The 23046-nt window shown below is 42.3% G+C and overlaps 1 protein-coding gene and 1 pseudogene across 1 annotated transcript; one reads left to right on the top strand and one right to left on the bottom strand.

Moving 5' to 3' along the window:
• Window positions 1–204: 204 nt before the first annotated feature.
• On the bottom strand, window positions 205–4416 carry LOC133915941 (hexosyltransferase GAUT11-like). The gene is made up of 2 exons (XM_062359350.1): window positions 3812–4416; window positions 205–2048 (listed from the first exon to the last, which is right to left on the bottom strand). Exons 1-2 carry the CDS (start codon window positions 3959–3961, stop codon window positions 591–593), a joined length of 1608 nt encoding a protein of 535 aa, XP_062215334.1. The 5' UTR covers window positions 3962–4416; the 3' UTR covers window positions 205–590.
• Window positions 4417–7319: 2903 nt separating this feature from the next.
• On the top strand, window positions 7320–19172 carry LOC133914687 (small ribosomal subunit protein uS12m-like; annotated as a pseudogene).
• Window positions 19173–23046: the final 3874 nt, after the last annotated feature.

Genomic DNA, 23046 nt, shown 5'->3' with positions numbered 1-23046 from the left:
GGAAAATTTGCCGAATGAAGTTAAGGGCATCATCTAGTGTCCTACAAACAAAACCATAAATTCGCAGTGTCCTACAGCCAAAATCCAACATAACGATGTCCTAGAGACAAAACCACACTCTTTTAGTGTCTTAGCGACAAATTTGCCTTTATACAAAGAGGAAAGGGGAACCCCTTCTTCACCAGTATAAAACAAGATACTATGGAAATAATGTAACACCAGTGACTCTTCAATGCTGAACTGGCAATTGGCATTTCCTAACATCTCAAAAAATGACCCATTGATCCAATAACTGTATCTGTTTTACAATATCTGTCCAGATGATATGGTTAGACTGCTAAAATTTCCAGTCCAAATTGTATGTAAAAATCCGCAAAGGAATTATTTTCACCTCAAAATGAATCTTCCCCCCACCCAAAAAGAAAAACTTAACAATTGACTTCTTTGATGCTGTCTCTTGAGTATATAATCTACCTCTCTGAAAGATCCCTTAAATGAGGTGCTGAAAAGCAACCTCATGTGAAGAAACTCAAGCGTAGAGCTCCGATGGCATGCAAGAACATGGATGGTGAACAGAGATTGCAGACTTCCTAATGCAACATACATTCTCTAAGATACAGGTGCGAGAAATTGACATACCGCTCCCATATATACTTGTAACGGCGAATACCCAACTTCAGCCAGGGTTTCATGTTCCCATTATAGTGTACCACAGCAGCACTCTCAATCAACCGATCATCTATGTCTACATCATACCCCAGACCCAAGATGTGCCATCTGCGGTCTAGGGGCTCCATCAGGCCATAAAATGTCAAAAGACCTGCAGGAAGTGTACCTGTCCTCCAGAGCAACAGATCAGAATTTTGCTCTTGCCAATATTGATAAAGTGCAGTGGCATTTGCCTTCCTCCAAGCTATTAAGTCAAAGATGTTCATTCCAAAAGCCCATCCACATGTATGTGGATCAATTTTGGAGCTGATAGTTGGGTGCGAGAAATTGAGGTACTTATTGTACCGATGAAACGACTCTAAACAAGTTTCCACAGCTCCAATGACGTTACCATGCAATTCTATGGAGAACAGCTGTGTCAGGTCCTTTTGCACCACAACATCATCATCAAGAAATACCACCTTCTCCAAGTTGGGGAGTATCTGAGGAATGTAGAACCGCAAATGGTTTAGCAGAGAAACAAACTTTGGGTTATGGAATTTTATTTCTCTTTCAAGATTTTTTGAGCCGGCTGAGTAATAGTAACCCTGAGTTTCAATCTCAGATAGCTGCCTGACCAGAGGAGATGAAGAAGCATTCAACCATGAGAACTCATCTATGCAGCGGACTTCAACAGTGCAACCTTTGAAGTCATTTATGAGGAACCAAGTTGACATCGCACCAAAATGGATCCTGTCTGTGACCACATGAAACACAAGCTGCTGTGGGTGATTTGCATTGGAGACTGTAGAATTGACAACAACTGAAGTGGCCAGCACATTATCAGAGAATATACAGAAGTGATACAGATTATTGTCTACCAATCGTGTGGAATTCCGGTGCTCCTCTGATTGACTCCTATGCTTCAGGTTACGAAGCCACTCTTCCGTCAGTTTCACAGTTAAGCAGTGCAGATTCTTGGGAAAGGATTCTGCAGCTAACTGACCAAACTCAGCACTCTGAACAACTGCTGCCTTTGCACGCTCCTCTAGTGCAAGGGCATGGCTCTTCAATGTCACTATGGTTGAGCTGATATCATAATGAGAGTCCTGTGCTTTGTATATTAACCATGCTAGACGGCTTATTATAGGATGGGCTTCTTCTTGAGTGATGGCTCTCCCACTAACAGCCCCTTCAGATAGCAATCTTTGACAATTCCTTATCTGGGAACTGAGTTCCCATGCAAGCTGAAGGTTGTCGTGCTCTTTTGCAAGGATGACATATGCCTTGGCTAGAGTCATCTGATCTGCTAATTGTCGTGCAAATGATGTGCTACTCAAGAGTTCTTCTGTGAAATTCACCTTCTCATGAGGGGCTTCCTTGGCTTCTGAACCCTTATCCTGAAACAAGTTAAAAGAAACACATGAGGAAACGTGCACATGGACTAAGTTTCATAAGTGGAACTCAAACTTTTGCTTATGTCGAATGTGTTTCAAGTGTTAATAGTCAAGGAAAAAGAAAAGAACTCAATATATGATCAATTAGGTATGAAAAGATAAACATTTTAAATAGTGCCAACATAGTTTGTGTATTAGCTGAACAGCTCGTCATGAAAATATGCCTGTAACGGATTCGTTACTTGTATTAACTATGAAACGGTCAATTCTCAATACTCCCAAAATAGTTTGGCATTCTAACACATCTAAATGCAACCGTACTTCTGTACTGACAGAATAACAGAAAATATTATCATTCTATCAGTATATACTTTCTTTTTTTGTCCATTATGACGACAACCTACATGACATTATGACCCCAATGCATTAATTATTGCATCTGGCATGTATATACACACTTCCACTAGACATTGGTAGCGCAATAGCTATTAATATTTCCTTGCAGCTACAAAAACTACATATTTGGCTCAATTTTAACACCTAATAAATTTTATTGGTTTTCAGTAACCTGTAATTGGTTCTGCCTGGAGAATTCATGTTTTGATTATCAGTTTTGATTCTATAAAACCTAAGACATGAGGCGTTTACCTGAAAAAAAAACCTATACATATAAAAGTATCAATTAGATTTGTTAGCTGTCTTGTTTTATTGATGGTTTCACTCATCTCTCTTTGGCAATCTTCATATCTCAATTAACATAAAGAGTACTTTTCATTGGATTGTTCCAAGTAACTGGTATTAAGCATGTATCACAGGTAGGCATTGCTCTCATAGGTGATTCACTGAAGAGATTCAAACCAATCCATGTAATATAAATATTACAAAATTGTCAATCGATACCAACAAAAGCCAATGAGACCTGCATTTCTAGAATACACACACACACACACACCTAAGAGAGAAAGGCTTAAGCGTTACTGGAAGTCGCTTGATGCCATTATTTTGGAAGGATGCAGCGACCAACAGTTAAATCCTTAATGATCCAATTCAGTTATCAAAGTATGACATCACATATATTATTGAAAATTGACGTATTAATGATATGATATGGATCACATCTTCACCATTACATGTTGTCCTCCTCCTGTCACAGAAGAAAGCAATCATCTTCCTATTACGTGGATAGTATTTGTTATCAACAGGGAAGATGGGAAGCCACCTTGTGAGAATGACACCCTACCTAAGTACTTGAATAGGTCACCAAAAAAGTCCAGAGACAGCTTATCCATCATGGCACACCAACTCCTAAAACTACATAACATGTTTGCCATTTCTAACAACCAATCAAGATTAACCAAAAATACTTTCTACCATCAAGGAAACAGTAAGTGACAACCAAGATTTCTATAAACACGGCAAAGTGTCTGAGTAGAAAATACTAACCTTTAAGGATCCAATACTAAAATATCGCAATAAAGATCTAGGGGAAAAATTGTACTGGGATCCCCACACAGTCTACCACAGAGCCATACATGGAAACACGAACATTCTCCTCGTAAATTCAAAAGATCTCAAACTATTATGCTAATCGAGATACATTAAGCCGGTGAGGTGGTGACAGAACCAGAGCAACACACATAAAAACTAAAAAGCTTTTTTTTTTCTCCACAATTCTTCAGCAATAACAAAAAAGCAGTGATCTTTAGAAAGATCTCGCGCAATTGAGCAATCGGAGAGCTAGACGAAGTCAAATTTGCGACACTCACTACGACAGGCGGCCGGAACTGCTCCTTCTGGTTGTGGTGCAGGACGAAAAGCATGAGCCCGACGATGAGGAAGATCCCGAGAAGCCACCAGATCCAATCTGGCAGCCGTCGCCGCAACGGGCGCCGGTACTCTTGTGCCCGCCTCCGCATATCGCCGCCCCCGTGCCCCGTTCCTCAAAGCCTCTCCGGACTAGTCCAACGCAAGAACTAAGCCAGACGCCAGCCTCACCGCCGACAAGCTAAACCCTCCATGGCGGATCTGGGGTCCGGATGGATCAGTAGTCGATAACCATCCGGCAAACCCACCCCACGGTGGCGGCGGGCTCAATTACCGCCACGGATCACCGCGGCAGCCACTTGAAGGACCGCGGACGCAGGGATGCAAGAACGCCGGCGAGGAAGAGGCGGTGAGATCCGGGAGGGCGGGCGGCGGAATGCGAGAACGAGGTGGTGGGCGGGATTCAGAGAGAAAGGGAGGGAGGGGGGAGAGAGAGATCTGAGAATGATGAGAGAGGAGGGGGAGAAGTAGTTCTTCGCCGGCTGACGTAAAAGGAAAGACAGCAAAAGGTTTCCTTTTCCGTCATGGGTCTCCATTTCGCCCCCCTCGTACCATCCGGGTTCCCGGATTTTGGTATCACAACTCGCGACCCGCACTGCTGTGCAGCACTGCGGCACTGCCTATGTCAAATTGTTTGTAGGACTAGTATGTGCGTGCGTTAGGTGTGCGTGAAGTGGGTGCGTGTGTGAGGGATGAGTGCGCGCGCGTTCATGTTCAGATACTACAGCTGTATTCAGTGGTGAAGAGTCAAAAAAAAATTGTTTGTGTAATCCTCTTAAACTTTTTTTTAGGTATTTCAATTTTGAATGGGCGTGCTACCGCCGTTGTCATCTTCCTTTGTCTTATTTCACTTTTCCTTATATGTCGGTGCGTCCCTCCACTACTACCCACCTTCTTCTCGTTGCTTATCCTAACTACACTAACCGAGGAGACTTCACTTAGATTTCCACCGTTTCGTTATCTGCCTCTCGATCTTTTAAGTAGAGGAAGAAAACTCATTCCACCCATAAGAACCCTAAAATCTAAATAGAAGCAATCCCTAATAAAATGTTGCATGTTTTCTCCCCCAAAATATTGTACAAGTTGTTAAATATTACTTAAATGTGTATTCAATAGTCTAGGTTGTACAGTCCTTGTTGACAACTCACAAGAAGCTATGTTGTGTGCAGTAGAAATTATATTTGCCAAGCTTTCTCGGTCGGTCTTCTTAGTGTTCGTGTTAATTGCAGGGCGTTGAATACTTTTTTTTTCTCGAAAAGACAGCAAGAGCCTTGCTGATTTTCTCATAGATAGAAGTTTAGCGAATATTTACAGGAAGATAGGAGGAAAAAGTAAAGGGGAAGGGAAAAAAGGGGAGCACGTAGGGCCGCCCACAAAGAGCGATTGAAACTATAACTACACAAAGCACAACAAAAGGACCAACACAGAACAGCCCCAAACCAGAAATTTCAGGTTTCAGCTTGGCTGCCGCCTAGTCCCTCTCCGAAAGCAAGGGCTCTACACCTTAGCTCATAATCCTCCTTAATCAAGAAGGCCACCTCCTCTACCGTCTTCGCCTAGTTTGAAAAATTCTTCTGTTGCGTTCTTTCCAAATGTTCCACCAAAGATAAATGATAAGTCCACCGCATTCTCTTCTCTGAACCTTATCCAACTTCCTGTTTGCTTCGTGCCACCATTTTCTTAGCGATGGATGTTCGCTAAGAGCAGGTAGTTCTTGGAGACCCCTCCAATTTGCAATGCAAAACCACACTGCTACAGAGAATGGGCAGTCTTTGCATAGGTGCACAGGGTTCTCGTCTGCTTGGTTACATAGTTTACATAATTGGTCATAAGGCCATCCTCTTCTAGCTAGATTGTCCGCCATTAGGATTTTGTTTTGTAGGAGAACCTAGGTGAATAATTTGCACTTCGGTTCGGTCTTTGCCTGCTAGACATTTGTCATGTTGTATGTTTTTGTCATTCCAGTGAATTGGATGTTATATGCACTTCTCGTCGTGTATTGACCATCCTTTGTCCATCGCCAAGTGATGGTGTCTAGCACAGACTCGTCAATTGTTAAGTGCTGAAGCGCCTCCCACAACAGCACTAGCTGTTCCAATTCCTCGTGTGTCTGAATGCAACGAAGATCTCTTATCCAAATATGGTTCGGCAGTGCTTTGCAAACATGTTTCCATTTTCTCTTAGTTTTTGCAAAGAGCAGGGGGGCTATTGTGAGGACCCGTCCAAACAGTATTCAAATTAATCATCAAGCGGATCATTATTCATAATCCAACCTCGACGATTAACCCAAATACCATTTCGACAGTCCCGGCACGTATTTTGTGACCAAGGATCGGAACACATGCCTCTAACATAGTGCATCACAATATAGCTTAACAAAGAGCAAGTAATAAATATTTATATTACAAATATTAAGCATGCAACAAGTTATCACAATTTACAGGAAAAGAGAGCTAGGAGGAGACTAAAACCTGCTCAACTCCTAACCAACAAAAGAACTAAGCAGCGGAAGACTAAAAGCTATACAACAAAAGGATATGGAGCCACATGCCCTTAGGCTCTATACCAAAACACTGAGTTCAGAGTAGAGTGTGCTACTCTTGCCCACCACCCTGATCGGCAGGCACAAAGTAGCCAAGCCTCTTCCTCGCCGACCTGCGAACCTGCATCAACTTAAGGGCAGCACCCTAAGTACGAAGGTACTCGCAAGTCTTACACAATATAGAGCATATATACATAGCTCAACTCCAAGGATCGTGCATTGGCTAGTAGCAAGAATTAAACATGGTTAAGTTAATTAAGCGGTAAGCATCCTAAACATAGGTGTGAGCAACTGACTTAACCAACTTATGTAAAACTACCCTGCCACAACCAACAACTGAGCATATGTAAAACTAACAACAAGTATATCAATGTGAACAAGTACCAACTCGAACCACCAACCACCATACCCAGACCATAATCACATGCCCAACCATCAACCTCATGCCATCATCCATAAACCACAACGATAACTCTATGACAGGGTGCAGATGAAACAATAGCATGCTCATGACCGAGAGCGCGGCAGTTCGAACTGTTTATACACCCTGCAGGGTGATACTCTTGGACCCACACGACACGAGGACCATACGACTTGTGCCACTGACCAAAGTGCACACAAGGGGTACTCGTGATAACCTTTCCCAACCAGCCCCAACCGTGTGAGGCATGCATCGCTCGGCGCGGCGATACTAGAACTACTCCCGGAGCAAACTAGTACAGCTTATGATGTTACTATTATTTGTAGTTCACAAATATCATCTTAGGTCTAAGTCATGTGTTACTTTTACAATTGAGTCGATGCAATAAAAATGGTAGCAGAGGTTCTAAAAAGAGATCAACATAAAGGTACATAAGTATGCCCTATTATTTTACCAACCACAAAGTATGCTATGCCTAAAAAAATAGATGATTCCTCACGGTAGAGAAAAAAAACGGCACGCGGACCGTACTTGAGCTTCTGATAAATGTCCCCAGAAGCAAGAAGTCACTATTAAAAAAATCCCTTCACTGTCGGCTCTAAAACCTAATTCACTGCCGGTTTTGGAGTCAGCAGTGGGCAACGGACAGTGATAGTCGAGTTCTATCAGTGCCGGCTCGGTGGATCGGCAGTGAAGGGGGTTATCACAGCCAGCTGAAAGATTCAGCCCGCAGTGATACCCAAGCCATCACTGTCGGCTGAATCCTTCAGCCGGCAGTGATTCTCTGGCATCACTGTCGGTTGTATCCTTCGGCCGGTAGTGGTGCCTTAGATATCATTGCCGGCCGATGGTTTGAGCCGGCAATGTTTTCCCTCTCCCCCCTCCACGGTCCTCCTCTCTGTCATCTCTGTACTCTCTCTATCTCCTTAATCTCTCCGTCTCTCTCTCAATACATGCATACAATGATACATATATTTACTGTAAATTAATAATAAAAATACCTTCATTAATACATAATAATGAACACATACTACAAGTCAGGCATCGACAAACACACAATATTACAAGTCACCCCTTGAAAAGTCGATTGAGTTGAGCCAGTCCAGTATCCCTCTACCTCTCCAGTGACAAGGACCGTGCCCCCGCACTGATGATTGATGGCGTGAGTATGTCCGGGGATGCCGGGGGGCCGATGGTGGTGGAGCAGAGGACCCGAGAACACCTAATCGACCGCAGCGTCGCCTATGCTCTAGGCTCGCCGGCGTGTCAAAGACATCGAAGTCTGACACCTAAACGCCTCTAGGTTTTGAGCCTTCAGCCTCCTCCGCAGCACACTGACGGGCCACCCTCTCGTCCTACTCATCCTAGGCGCGTTTACGAGATACTGCTTCTTGCTCCTTCGCTGTGCACAGCTCACGAGCTAGCCTCTCATCCTCCTCCTCTTGGGCACGTTTACAAGACGTCGCTTCATCGTCGGAAGGCCATTGTGTCCAAGAGTCATCTGACGATACCAACTTTGCATCATACATAATAATTCATATAATACATTAATAAATGGAAAAATCTACGATTTACAGCTGAATAAGTGCTGGTTCTATGATATGCCATCAATTGTGAGGATGATAAGTGGGACCTGATCCCACATGTCATTGACACACTGGTGGCATATCGTAGAACAGGTAATGTCATTCATTAATATTGTGTGAATTGCGGAAATAGAATACATTGTCAAGCCCCTTGGTAGTCTTCCTCCCTGTCGCATACTCTCTGCTTGAAGGTAAGGTGTCATCTAGAGGTCTCGCACGCGTGGACAGCATGATCGGTTCATGAAACTCGCCATTTGGGTTGATAACATGTTTCAATAAGAACCCGGCCATCTGTTCTTGAAGGGCATGTATTTCAGTAGGTTGTAACACACTTGTGCGTAGTTTGGAGTGCTGCATTTGAAGAATCGAAAGAATTAGTCCTTGAACACGTGTAGAAATTGAAAAGAAGGCATTGATATGTTATTTCATACCTCAAGGTCATTGAACCTAATAGCGTCTCCGTCCGGGTTGAATGCGTGCATGAAAGTAAGACATAAAATGCGCAGAGATTGTTACCGGGTAGCTGCCTCGTACACTTCAAGGGGAAAGGATTCATTAGTGGAATGAATTGACCCTTTTTATTTAGTAGGAAATGCAAGACATGAATATGTATTGTGTACCAAAAAGTCGGTTTTTACAGTGTACTTCTTCCTGAATGGAAAGTGGATAACACTCTTCATGTGGTATCTTGTGTACACCCTGTACGTGAATATGAATACAAATGAAACTTAGATGCAATTGTCAAGAAGATTAAATGATCGAGTTAACCTGTTTAGCATGTCGATGAAGTGTTGGTAAGTCGTCTGATCTCTCTTTGCTGAGTCCAACACAGTGATCTTGCTCAAGTTTGGGTGGATGATAAAGAGGATCCAATGACAACTGCAGAATATGTCACCATAGCAAATTAGTACTAGAATCGAGTTGCCCATGAAATGAGGACACCCTTGTGTGCAAACACGTACTCATAGCTGTAGGGTATAAGTATGAATTTCTTGTATTGATGGTAAAACAGACACTTCAATAAGTAGGCCTTGGTGAAGTCTGGATTCTTCGTTACAAGTTTCTGGTTCACAAGGCCAGGATCGATGAATCCTACTTTCTTATATAAGTCTTGTTCGTATGCTTGGATCTCCATTCTACAAAAGAGAGAAGTTAGCTATGCAATTACAAGGTGCAAGATCATATAACGTGAATTATATGCATAAGTCACTTACAGAGTCCACGCTCTGACTATAGCCACATCGAGGGCATCTTCCTTGTATAGTTCATACAAGTGCAACAATTCCAACCAGAAGAAGTCGTCCCCGTTGAGGAAATATTCTTCTTTGTATCTCATGGGGAACGCCTAAAGACCCTGCATGGACTGCTCCAAGTACTATTGATGTAATCAACACATTTGAGTTGCAATGTTCCTTTCTATATCTGGTTTGACCAAAGGTTTGCCCAACTCAAATGGCTATATAACATCCAACTTTGATATATCTGCTCCCACAGTAAGTCGTGCTAGTTCTTCTGCTGTTAATCTAGAAGAAGCCAAGAAGTCCGCAATGCTTGGAGCATCCTTAATGATTGGGCCTAGTTTGCTCCTGGCTTGCATCTTGCTGATGCGTTCATAGTCAGTCGGTGGCTTACTTGAAGCCGACCCCATCTGTTTAGCTTTGGCCATTTTCATGAAAAAAATTCAAGGCATCTTCAGGCACAACAGGCTTCAGTGGATGTGGTGGAGGATGGAAATGAGACGTGACACTGGCATCCACAACCTTTTTTGTTTCCTCAGTAGTGAGTGAATAGACATCCTTGGGTTCCGCCAACTTCTTAGATGCAACCGACTTCTTAAATGATGTCGTCTGCTTAAATGTTGCAGAACCTGATCTTGTTTTTTGAGTTGATGGCTGGCTTCTTGATAGTGCTGGCTTCTTGAGCGATGGACTTCTTCGAGGCATTGGCTGAGGAGGTGGATTTCTTTTGGGAGATGGCTAAGGAAAGGGAGATCTTTGAGGCGATGACGGCCCGGGGTGTAGTGGAGAGTAGAGAGTCTCGGGAGCTGTCCCTGGTTGAAACACTATGTTGACCTTCTCCCACGCAATGAATGTGTGCTTGTTCTCTCTTATAGTGTTCACCCCCTTCTCTGTGAGGTAGTCCACCTCAACATGGCGGTACTGGTCAACTGCCTCATCTATTTCGACCGTGGTGCAGCCCTCCAGTATTGGACGTCTGTAAAAATGTTCATGGGATCCACAGGGATAAGCCACATCGGAAACCACCTTGATGGTAATGTTCCTAGCACCAATGTGTAGTTCACACGGTGTCCATACTATGATGAGGTCCACGAGATAAGTGATGGGGTCAGCTCTTGGAACTCCCGTGGACGCATAGTTACTCCGAGGACCACCGGGGCTGGAGCGCACAACCTCAGGAGATGTTGCCAGCCGTTCCTGTTGGCTCACAATGGTGCCTCGTTCACGCATGAGGGCTTGTGCAACTTCTTGTACTATTTTTTCTTCTATATGTTTCCTCTCCTTTTTTTAGCGCTTGTTCAAGCATTTCCATCATTCTAGCTTGTTCTGCCTCTCATTCTGCATCTCGCTTTGCTTAGCATCTCTTTCGGCTCTTGTAACTATCGACTTTGCCTAGGAATCCATATTTCCAACCCATCACCGCAATGCCTCATATGCGACCACCGTAGTCCTTGTTTCCCAGGGCCAACGTGAGCTCATCCCTATCCCTGTCTGGCTTGAAAGAGCCTTGTGCAGACTGCTCGTGGGCTTCCGCAAGCTTTTTTGCAAGCGTTTGCATCACTTCCTGGTCTTTGAAGGTTGTAAAGCATAGGCTTCCATCAGACGAGTAAGAAGCACCCCTCCCAAGAAGGAAGCATGTTGATCGATCATTCCAGCCCTCCGTCTCAGGCGTGACACATCTCTCTTTTCCTCACGTACCCACGGTTGCCGACTTTGTGGGGGTAGAGGTTCTTCTTTGAGTTCGCTTTGTTCACCGCACTCAACCTCTGTGCTTCTTCCAATGACTTGTACTCCGTAAAGGCTTGCCAATGATCTTCCAGTTGCCGCCACTTGCGGAAATCTGGCATTGTTCCTTTCTGCACATATGTTCTGTTCACTGTGCCCTTCCAGTTCTTAAATGAAAGGCCCATGATTATTAGCGTCTTATGCTTATCTACTTCCATATTTGTCCCTTCAAGGAAGTCGAACTTCTCTAATATCTTGGGCCACAAGATGTCATTCTTGATCGAATCAGGAACCATATGCGGATCACCTTGTTCGTCAGTACATAATCTGTAGCTGATGGGCACGTGATTCTTAACAGCAATCCCACATACTGAATTGTATGGCCCCAGAACTCTCTTAGGTGCAATTGGCTTCCCTGCTGGAGAGACCTCAGTGATCACAAATTGCCCGATAGGCATCTTTGAGGGACCTCGGACACGATGCCACGCCTAGGATTGCTCATTGTCGTGATCCTCCGGAACAGATGCAAAAAACTATTGGGAACCCATACAATAATATGTAGAAGAGATGCATTGATCTAATTATGAATTACCTCATCGACTCCATAGGCGCCTATTTGTTCCAGGTTGAGGTAGTAGCTCAGGCTACCTTCTTCAATGTTTGATGGCGGCACTACATCTCCTTCTGGCACCTGGGCCGGATCGATGGTTGGTGGTGCCATTACTTCCTAGAAGTTCTGCATACAATGACGATGAGCGGTTGAGTAGTATACATATAGGGAGCTGAGAAAGGAGGGAGGTAGAGATAAAGCTGACGAGGGAGGGAGTGAGGCTCAGTGGCTCTAACAAATGTCCTTCTTAGGACTTCAATATTGATTACATGTTTAGAGAGAAAGCATTCTTCTCAAGTCAGCATTTATGTGCCAGTTGTTTAGGCCAACCTCAGATAGGACGTCCAGCTCATCTTGAGAGAAGCTGCTCTCTGAACTAGTAGGACTGGCACATAAGTGCTGACTTGAGAAGAATTCTTCCTCTCCGAACCCACAAAATCAGTACTAAAGTCCTAGGAGTAATAAAGAAATACGGCCTTGAGCCATATCATCATCGCCACTATTATTTGATTGATCTGCATCAGATTATGGAGATAATTATATACAACTGCAAGCTCAACTGGGATAGTGAAAAGACGTGCAAGGTGCATGTGTAATAACCATCCCAGTCGAGCTTTGCAGTCATATGTATGGTAAATATTTATCTCCTTTCATCATTTGCGACTGCAAAATATGCTTGAGGACCACCCGAATATAAAAATCAAGAAACAAAGTAGTTTATATACACTGAATATGAACATACATGTAAGTGCCATAAGTACAGAAGTAAAACCACCTCCCATCAAGCAAGACAATGAACTGAACAATATATGGATGATTGAATAAAATTGCTCTCAGATAAATATAACAATTGGCCCCAGGACTATGATATCCTACTCCCTAATTGTCCATTTGACACATCACAAGCTGTGCTAGAAGCTAAGATCACAACTAGATGTAAAACTAAAAAAAAATGTTCTCTGAAATTGAGCTTTCTTCCTGGACAATGCCACTGGACATAAAAGTTGACAGGGAGGGGATTACTCTTTGAGAAACAAACACTAATCGAGTAGCAAAATATCAGAGCAGTACCAAAGGTTTTCCTGCTCTTCTAGAATTCAATCAAAACAAGATGAATTAAATGAACAAATACAATAGCTCCTAGTCCAGGAATCCAGCCTAATTAGCAATGTACAGACTACCGGAATGCACCACTACTATCAGCGCAATCTGTGCTGATCCAACAACAGAGAACAAATAGATTTAACACCTATTGCACTTAGACATCTAACCCAACCTCAGTGTTCCATTTGATCATCACAGAGCATATCACCTCCAACACAGAGCATATCACTTCCAACACAGCACCTCCACCAACATAGCACCACTACCAATCGATTGCCTGAGCACCAAAGTTCTAAACACCACAACCAAGCTCACTGGACTCAATTTCAATTGACTAAACTACCCAGTGGTGAAACCAGAACTCAATTACCAAATCAACCATTAACCTCACAGTACCTATCACTTCGCAGCAACCACCAACACCGTCTGGGAGGTGGAGGGCGATGGCGGGCGGTGGAGTACTCACCGTTATGATGTATTGGAGCTCGGGAGGACGAGAATGGTGCCCGGGAGGAGGATGAGAATGGCGCCAGGGAGGAGGAGGGCGACGGCGGCGGGGAGGAGGATGACAGCATCTAGGAGGACGGGAATGGCATCGGGTAGGAGGACGACGACGGTGGCAGGGAGGAGGATGACGGCATCGAGGAGGACATGGACAGCGGGCATAGGCTTGTGGACCTCCGGCGGTGTGTGCTCCTCGGCGTCGGGAGGCGTTTCGACTGACGGCACAGGAAACGGGAAAATTTTTCTAGGTGTGAAAGGGTGCAGGGCGTTGAGCTATTTTATAGGTGAGGACTTTCACTACCGGCTCACTAGGACAACCGGCAGTGAAACTACTTTCATTGTCGGCTCAATAAGTACACCGACAGTGAAAGTAGTTTCACTGCCGGCCCAATATGTCCACCGGCAATGAAACCCTTTTCATTGTTGATGCCGCGGGGTGCAAAAAATTTGTTTTAGCTTCACGCGCGCATAGAGACTTGAACCCAAGCCCTACACCAAGTAAGACTGAACAAACTGTTGCGCTACTCAGGTAATTTCAGTTGATTTTGTACTATCTATATTTGTTAACATTAAGTTGACCTAGCAGACCTAATACATATTTATTTAAATTTGAACTTGCTATATACCAAAACTAATTTTTGTATATACCTAAAATCAAAAACCAATATGGTCAATAATAAATATATCTTCCACCATACACTACAAAAATTGAAGCTTCCATAACAAAAGTGAGGTATAATTGCATCTAAAACAAATTCATACATAGTAATTAATACAATTTAGCTACTTTATCTTAATGATTCGCCATTTATTATGATCACGGCGTACATAAGGAGGTTCATCGGTGTCTTCCATGGGACCTAGGTCGACGTCCTCTCCGAAAGGAGGTAGTGCGTCGAATTGATTGTAGTCTTTCTCGTCAACGACATTCTCCACTCCGATAATCCTTCTTTTTCCTTGAAGAACCACGTGGCGCTCCTCCTTGTTAGCTGGGTCCAGGTCCTTAACATAGAATATCTGCATAACATCATTCGCAAGTACAAATGATTCTTCTCTGTATCCAACGAGTTTTTGATCCACATACCGTACTTGTCGGTCTTCACACCCCTAGGAGTTTGACCCATTGGCATTGGAAAAGAGGAACCTTTAACACTCTATAGTCGAGCTCCCAGATCTCCTCTATGAATCCGTAATAGGTCTCTCTATTTTCATTGCAGTCGTAGGCATCTATATGGACACCGCTATCTTGGTTGGAGCTTTTCTTATCTTGAGCTCTCATGCAAAATGTATAGCCATTCATGTCATATCCTTGGAATGTGAGGATTCTAGTAGACAGTCTGTGAGCCAACACATACAACTGAGCATACTCTATCTGCTTATGCATCACTTGTCTGCGTAACCAAGTGCCAAAATGATCTTTGTGCTCTCGTGCGATCCAAACATTGGACTTCCCTGGGTTTCTGGTGCGTAGCATCTTCTGGTGTTCTTTGACATACAGGTCCACTACAACTGATTGTTGCAGAATTGCAAAATGTGCTTACGTGAATGAAATGGGGTCAATAGTGCAGAATGCGTTTGCACCTATCGTCCCTTTCCCCTGTAGCCTCCCCTCATGGCGAGATACAGGTACACCAATCGATTTGAGATTCATATAGTCGACGCAGAAATCAATGATCTCCTTGGTTCCCCAGCCCTCAGCCATGCAACCTTTTGGCCGATTTCAGTTACGAACATATTCTTAAGAACTCCCATGAACCTCTCGAAAGGGTACATTTGATGCAGAAACACGGGGTCAAGAATCCATATCTCTTTCACAATGTGAACAATGAGATGCACCATTATATCAAAAAATGATGGAGGGAACAACGCCTCAAGCTGGGATAGAGTCTCGACCATGTCTTTCTGCAGCTTATCTAGCTTGGTCGGATCGATGGCCTTATGTGATATCGCGTTGAAGAATGAGCAATTGGAAGCATCTGTGTCATCATCACATGAAAATCATGAGACTTCTTGCCAGTTAATTTCAAATCTTTCATGTTTAATAGTCTCTTTATGTTGGCGGAGTAACCGGATGGAACTTTGATGCCATGCAAGCACTTGCACATTGCAATTTTCTCCGCCTTGCTCAGATTGTAGCTCACAAGGCCAAGATATTTGTTGCCTTCTTCCATCTCTTCGGGATGTAGATCATGTCCGAGTTTCAAACATTTTTGGTCCTTCTGTGCTTGGAGTGTATCCTTTGTTTTGCCAGGTATGTCTAGTAACGTACCAATCAAGCTATCACACATGTTCTTCTCAATGTGCATGACATCGATTGCGTGTCGAACCACCAAATATGGCCAATATGCTAAGTCAGAAAAGACAAATTTCTTTTTGAACATGGGAGCTCTAAGATTAGATTTCAAACTGGTGTACTCCTGCATCCCTTTTCAAGGATAACCCTAAGTCCCTTTACCACCTCATATACCTATCTCCCAGTGCGATGCTTAGGAGGTGATCGAGTCTCAACTTTCCCATCAAAAGCTCTCATGTTGCTACGGTATGGGTGATCCTTGCAAAGAAATTTATGATGACCTATGTACACCATTTTTCGGCTGTTCTTCAGCCACAAGCTCTCTGTTTCATCCAAGCAATGCACGCATGCACAATAGCCTTTGATAGTCTGGCCTGATAGGTTGCCAAGGATTGGCCAATCTTGGATTGTTACGAATAGCATTGCGCGTAGGGTGAAGTTCTCTCATTTGTATGCATCCCATACCTGCACACTATCGTTCCACAGTATTACAAGATCTTCCATTAATTGTTTCATGTAGACAACGATATTGTTACCAGGTCACCTCGGCCCAGGTATTAGCACTGGCATCATAATGTACTTCCGCTTCATACACAACTAAGGAGGAAGGTTGTAGATACATAGAGTCATAGGCCAAGTGCTATGACTACTGCTCATGTTGTCGAATGGATTCATCCCATACGTACTCAACCCAAATCTTATATTCCTCACATCTTCTGCAAAGGGCATCTTGTATTTCCTATCGATGTTTCTCCACTGCATAGAATCAGCGGGGTGTCTCAGCATTCCATCATCCTTGCGCTCATCGACGCGCCATCTCAACAGCTTGGCATGCCTTTTGTTCGTGAATAAACGCTCCAAATAGGGGACTATAGGAAAATACCACATCACCTTAACGGGATGCCTTTTCTTCTTTCCTTCACCATTGATATCATCACTGTCACGCTTGTACCATGCTGCGCCACAGACGAGACACGCTTGCATGTTTGTAAGCTCTCCGCGATACAACATGCAATCGTTTGGACATGCATGTATTTTCTGTACTTCCAACCCCAGTGGGCACACAACCTGTTTGGCCTGGTACGTGTTTTCTGGCATCACATTTTCATTTGGAAGCAATTTCTTCAAGAATAGTAACAACTCTGTGAAGCTAGTATCAGACCACTCGTTGCTTGCCTTCAATTGCAGCAATGAAAGCACGGTACGCAACTTTGTGTACTCCTTCTTGCAGCCTAGGAACAACGGTGTTTTAAAGTTCTCTAACATATATTGGAACTTTTGAAACTCTCTTTCATTGGTTAAGTTCTCCTCCCCATCGCGCAACATCTGCTCCAGATCATCGAAATCGGCGTCGACCAACATCTCCTCTAGATCATCATCAGCCAACGTATCTCCGGCAGGTGACATATCGATGTATTTGTCGACTGGCATATCAGTGCACATGTCTTCGTCTTCTTTTTCAATGTATTGCCCTTCCTGTATGATCAGCTTCACCGTGCTCGGTCCAACGGGTATAGCTACGCAGAAATCCCCTTGGCATCAAGTGGGAATGTATCTGCTGGGTGGTGAAGAACTGCTTCTTGTTCTCACAATCAACGCATAGACAACACATGTATTGAGACTGTATATTTGACTTGTGCGTCACGGCTTGTACCAGGAAATAATCCATGCTGTTCTTGTACTCTGCGCTCACACAACTCATATCGTACATCCATCTTCTGTCCATCTACAATTATATCATTATTGTAAATCCAAATTTATAACATCTAGAACATTTCCGATCACCAACAAATAAACTACCTTATCATCTCCTATCTCGTAATTGGCCTGGGTTAGAGGAGCCGCCTTTTGCATGCTTTCGCGTCCACTTCTGATGAGTATTTTTTATGCCATCCCTAGAATTTTTTTTATTATTCAACACCTTATCTATGGCTCATTAAGGAAACATGAAAAATAAATACGCTCATACATAAATATAATTGTATCTTGCTACATACTTAAATATCATGGCAAATTTTCTAATTCATTAAAAATCAAAATAAATACGCTCATACCTAAAGTTTCCATATTGAGAACATGCTAATTAATTAAAATAGAAAAAAAAATATAATTAGAGCTTTCTACATACCTAAATATCATGGCTAATTTTTCTAATTCACTAAAAATCAACCATAAATATGCTCATACCTAAAGTTTCTATATTGGAGCTTGCTAATTAATTAAAATATAAAAAATATAATTGGAGTTTGCTATATACCTTAATATCATGGTTAAATTTTCTAATTCATTAAAAACCAAAAATAAATATGCTCATACATATAGCTAAGGTAAATCAATAATAAAGACACTTTCCACCAAAATTGAAGTTTCCATATCATAAATGAGGTATAATTGCATCTACATTGTTTCGAAACATCATGACCATAGGTTCATCTCCATCATTTCAAAATCTAGAGCAATTTAGCAAATAAATTTCAAATAGAAATGGATTGGAGAGGAAGTTACACACCTTTGAACACCTAAGGCATGAGGATTCCTCAAAATTTTGAAGCCACCAAGATCCTGGTGAGTAAAAGTGGCTGCCACTGAGCAAGAACAGAGCTCCTCTCTATTGTGCTCAAGCTTGCAGAAGGAGAGGGCGACTTTTATATAGCCGGGACATCACTGCCGGCTCATTTAACCAACCGACAGTGATGTTATGCTATCTCTATCGGTCGGTGGATTAAACCGGTAGTGATGAGGGAGCAGGGCATCACTGTCGGCTCAATCCATTGACCGGCAGTGATGACCCTTATCACTGCCGGTTCTTAAGACACGATGGCTGATTCTTCCCTCGTAGCTTATGAATCGGCAGTGATGCCCCATCACTGCCGGCCCATTAGGAACCGACAGTGATAGGCCGGTATACAAGGTCAGTTCTGTAGTAGTGAGTATGCCTGTGTGTTTCGATGAGAACACCGAAAAATCCTAATTCAGCTCTATGTAAGATAGGAACTGTACACTTTAGCAATCGACATGATATATTTGCTCACATTCTAGGTGAAGGTCATAATTCATAGGAACATTCTATAGTTTTAGTCCAAGGAGCTGGAGTGAAAGATTCGCCAATTCGAGGAGTCAAGGATTTTTTAGGAATTTAGTCTTAGTCAGAGGAGGTAGAGTGGAAGATTCACTAGGTGTGAAATCCTATCATATTTGAGGAGTCAAGGATTTGCTAGGAATTCCGGATCATAGAAAGGGAAGATCTAAATATGGTGTAGAAAGACCAAAATTGAAATGAATGGAAGATTCGATACTCAGGGCATTACATGTATCCTAGTATAGGAATCCATTTACTTGTAGTGGTCACTAATAAGGCAATTGGATGGAGTGATTTATTATAGAAGCTAAAATAAAATTTTAAGGGGCAATTTGCTGGGTACCACCGCAACAATCGCACAAGTTGGAAAATATCATCGGTTGTGAGGATGACATATGGGTCCTGGACCCATATGGGACCCATATGTCATTCTCACAACCGATGGTATTTTCCAATACGGGCGCTTTTGCAATGGCATCCACCTAATTTTGCCAAATCTTAATGGTTAATAATTCACCCTAATAATATAACTTAATCTCAGTTTTTCACTCGAGATGGACTGTATAAATATTAATAAAAATGATGCAGATCTCAATCCGTAGCTATGATCAACCTAAAAATTTGGATAGAACAAACTAGGCAAAATTTTGCAATGTTTCCAACAAGAATCAAGTAAGTCAGATATGTGGATAAAGAGTTATGACCTTTCAAGTAGACTGTATCAAATTGTGATGGAAATTAATCGTGCTTAAGCAAACACTACAATGAATTAACTAATAAAATTTTTTAGGTTGTTCCTAGCAAGGTTTTGAATGGATCAAACTTAGATGAAACTCTTTGAAACCCAAAATCAATCGAAAGTCAAAACCGGGCATGCAACATGACGAATAATGAAAGAGGAATGAGATTACTAGCACATTAACTTGTAAAACTTGATCTTTATTGCCCGGATGGGTTTATAAGATATCTGTCACAAGCATCCTACGAGAATTCTCCATGAATTCTAGAAACCCTAGATGGATTTCTCCTCTTTTTTTTTGCTACCACAAATATTGACGTAGACTGCATTCTGTTGCACATCTCACGCAAACAAGTAGTCTCGGTCTCCTTTTATTCTACCCGGCACCGACATCGACACCTACACCAGGCCTTGGGCATTTTCCTATTTAGTTACTGTTAAAAAACTACTGCTACCAAGCGTAGTCTAGCGATCTCTCTAGAGAATAATTGCAAAATGAGACACAATGTAGGGGAAATACTTCTATTATTTATTTATCTCTATTTACAATGAGGGGTGTTGCCCCATATATACTGTGCTAAAAACCCCTAAGAGATAGAATCGAATTTTTCAAGAGATCGAGATGGACCCACATTCAGTTGTGAAACTCTAGGTTTCCTAACACTTACCCTTGGGTACTTCTCATGAAGTACATATGTCTCATCAAAACTCCCAAAAAATCCAGTGGGAAAACTTAGGAGAAAGAGTACATAGCTCGCGACATGGTCACATGAATTGTCTCATTAAAAACCTTAACACGAGAAACTTCAAGAGAACTCATTTAAGGTACCAAGAGTACAATTCACCCAAAAATGCTTCATATAATCTTCATGATTAACTTTGGGCACTTAATCATCTTGACTAATATTTAATTCTTCATATCGGTATTATGTGAAAATTCTCCCCCTAAAATATGCAACTCTCTAAGCCTCATCATCCCAATACCACGAACACATCTGTCAAAACTAGATGCAGAGAGAGACTTAGTGAATAAATTTGCAAGATTTTCACATGACTTGGTATGCATTACCTTTATTTCATTCATCTTATGTAATTCATGAGCATAAAAAATTTTGGGGTAGATATGCTTCATTAAGTTGCTTTTCACATATCCCGATTGCACCTGTGCGACACATACAACATTATCTTCATAGATAATGGTAGGGGTGTTAGTAGTGTTCAAACCACATAACTGCTGGATATGATTGATCACTCTTCTAAGCTATGCGCATTCCCGTGCAGCTTCATATAAAGCTATTATTTCCGAGTGGTACGCCGAAGTAGACACAAGACTTTGCTTTGACGATTTCTAGGAAATTATAGTTCCACCACATAGGGAAACATAGCCAGTATATGATTTCGCTGTATGAGGGTCTGACAGGTACCTAGCATCTGCATATCCAACTAGACTTATATCCTGATTCTTTCTATAGAATAGTCCCAGATTTTTGCTACATTGCAAGTAGTGCAGAATATCCTTCAAGCCCTTCCAATGCCTAGGCTCTGCATTATATCGTGTAAGTAGGTTTACTGTAAATGTTATGTCTGGCCTAGTGCAATTAGCCAGATACATCAACGCACCTATTGTACTTAAGTATGAGAATTCCGGTCACAATACTTCCTCCCCCTCATCTCTAGGTCTATAGGGATTTTGATATGCTTGCAATGATCTTTCGACTATGGGAGTTTTAGCGGGAAATAATTTTTCAAAACCAAACCGCTCTGACACCTTCTGAGTGTAGTTTGATTGATGTACAAATATTCCATCTGCCACATGCACTAGCTACAGGCCCAAGCAAAAGTTGGTTTTACCCAAATCTTTCATTTCAAATTTAGACTTCAAGTATGAATTTGCTTCTTCTATTTCTTCTTCTGTACCGATGATTTTCAAATCATCTACATATATAGATATTATGCAAAATCCATTATGGGACCTTCTTATAAATGCACAGGGACAATCTGTGCTATATGTGTAGCCTTATTTTCTAAGAAATTCACTCAAACGATTGTACCACATTCTACCTGACTGTTTCAACCCATATAGTGACTCTTCAACTGTATGCTCTAAATGTGTCTATTTCCTCTATCCTGATTGGCAATGGTACTCCTTCAGGTACCTTCATATAAATATCCGAATCTAGGCTCCCATAAAGATATGCGGTCACAACATCCATCAATTTCATTTTCAACTCCAGGTTGACTACCATTGAGATTAAATATCTAAAGGTAATGCCACCCATGACCGGGGAATATGTTTCTTCATAATCAACGCCTGGTCACTGAGTGAAACCTTGTGCCACTAGTCGTGCTTTGTACCTCACAATTTCATTCCTTTCATTCCTCTTACGAACAAAACCCAACTTGTATCCTATTGGCTTGATGTGGGGAGGTGTTCAGCATACTGGCCCAAAAACATCTCTTTTGTTCAGGAATAAAAGTTCAGCTGTTATTGCCTTCTGGCAGTCTTCCCAATCTAACCTCATTCTACATTCCGTGAGTGATGCAGGCTCAGGGTCATGATCTATAACTGTGGCAATTTTGTTTGCGAAGTATGTGTCGACTATTGTGGTTGTTCTATTCCAGGATTCCCTTGAATTCACATAGTTTATTGCTATTTCATCATTGGCTACACTTTCAAGTGCTTCGATCTTCATCTTGCTCTTAATACTTTCTTACTTTTGGAGCAAGGTCCTTTAGATTACCAGTGTCAATTTCAGCACGTGGATTTTTGTTTGTTTCTTCCTGTGTGGGAAGATTCAAATCCGGTATGCCTACTTCCTGAGGTTCCATACCATCGCTAGGTCTCAACTGGCTGCCTTTCTTTTTCCTTTGGGGCACTCTTGTGATCGGTCGGCTGTGGAAAGCTCTTATTTCCCACTTTTGCCAGATGTCTCTGGCTATTTGGGACTTGAGAAACCGAATTTCTTGTCCTTTTATTGTTTTTTGGAGCTCCTAGGACAAGGTGAGGGGTACCTTCGTTTGGTACTTCCATCCTCTCCGATGCATTGCTTGCAGGCACATGCGACTTAGTCACGCTCTTCAAATCACAAAAATGATCAGATTGTTTGCTAATTTCTGCAAATCGATGATTTTCTGTACTTCATCATTTGCTTCACTAGTGCGTGGATCATGTGCTGCAATTCCTTCAGCCTGCCATATAATTTTTTGACATTTTTCATCCAAGGGTATGTTTTCTAATGACGAAAAAGTATTTTCATCAAAAATTCAGTCAACGAAGCGGGTCGTATGCAGATTTCAAGTTATTGGTTCTAAATATCATATTATAGATGCAGTCTC

This window comes from Phragmites australis, chromosome 4, assembly GCF_958298935.1.
Source record: "Phragmites australis chromosome 4, lpPhrAust1.1, whole genome shotgun sequence".
Classification (NCBI taxonomy): Eukaryota; Viridiplantae; Streptophyta; class Magnoliopsida; order Poales; family Poaceae; genus Phragmites; species Phragmites australis.
The sequence above is the reverse complement of the archived record's forward strand: the minus strand, read 5'-3'. Positions and strand labels throughout refer to the sequence as shown.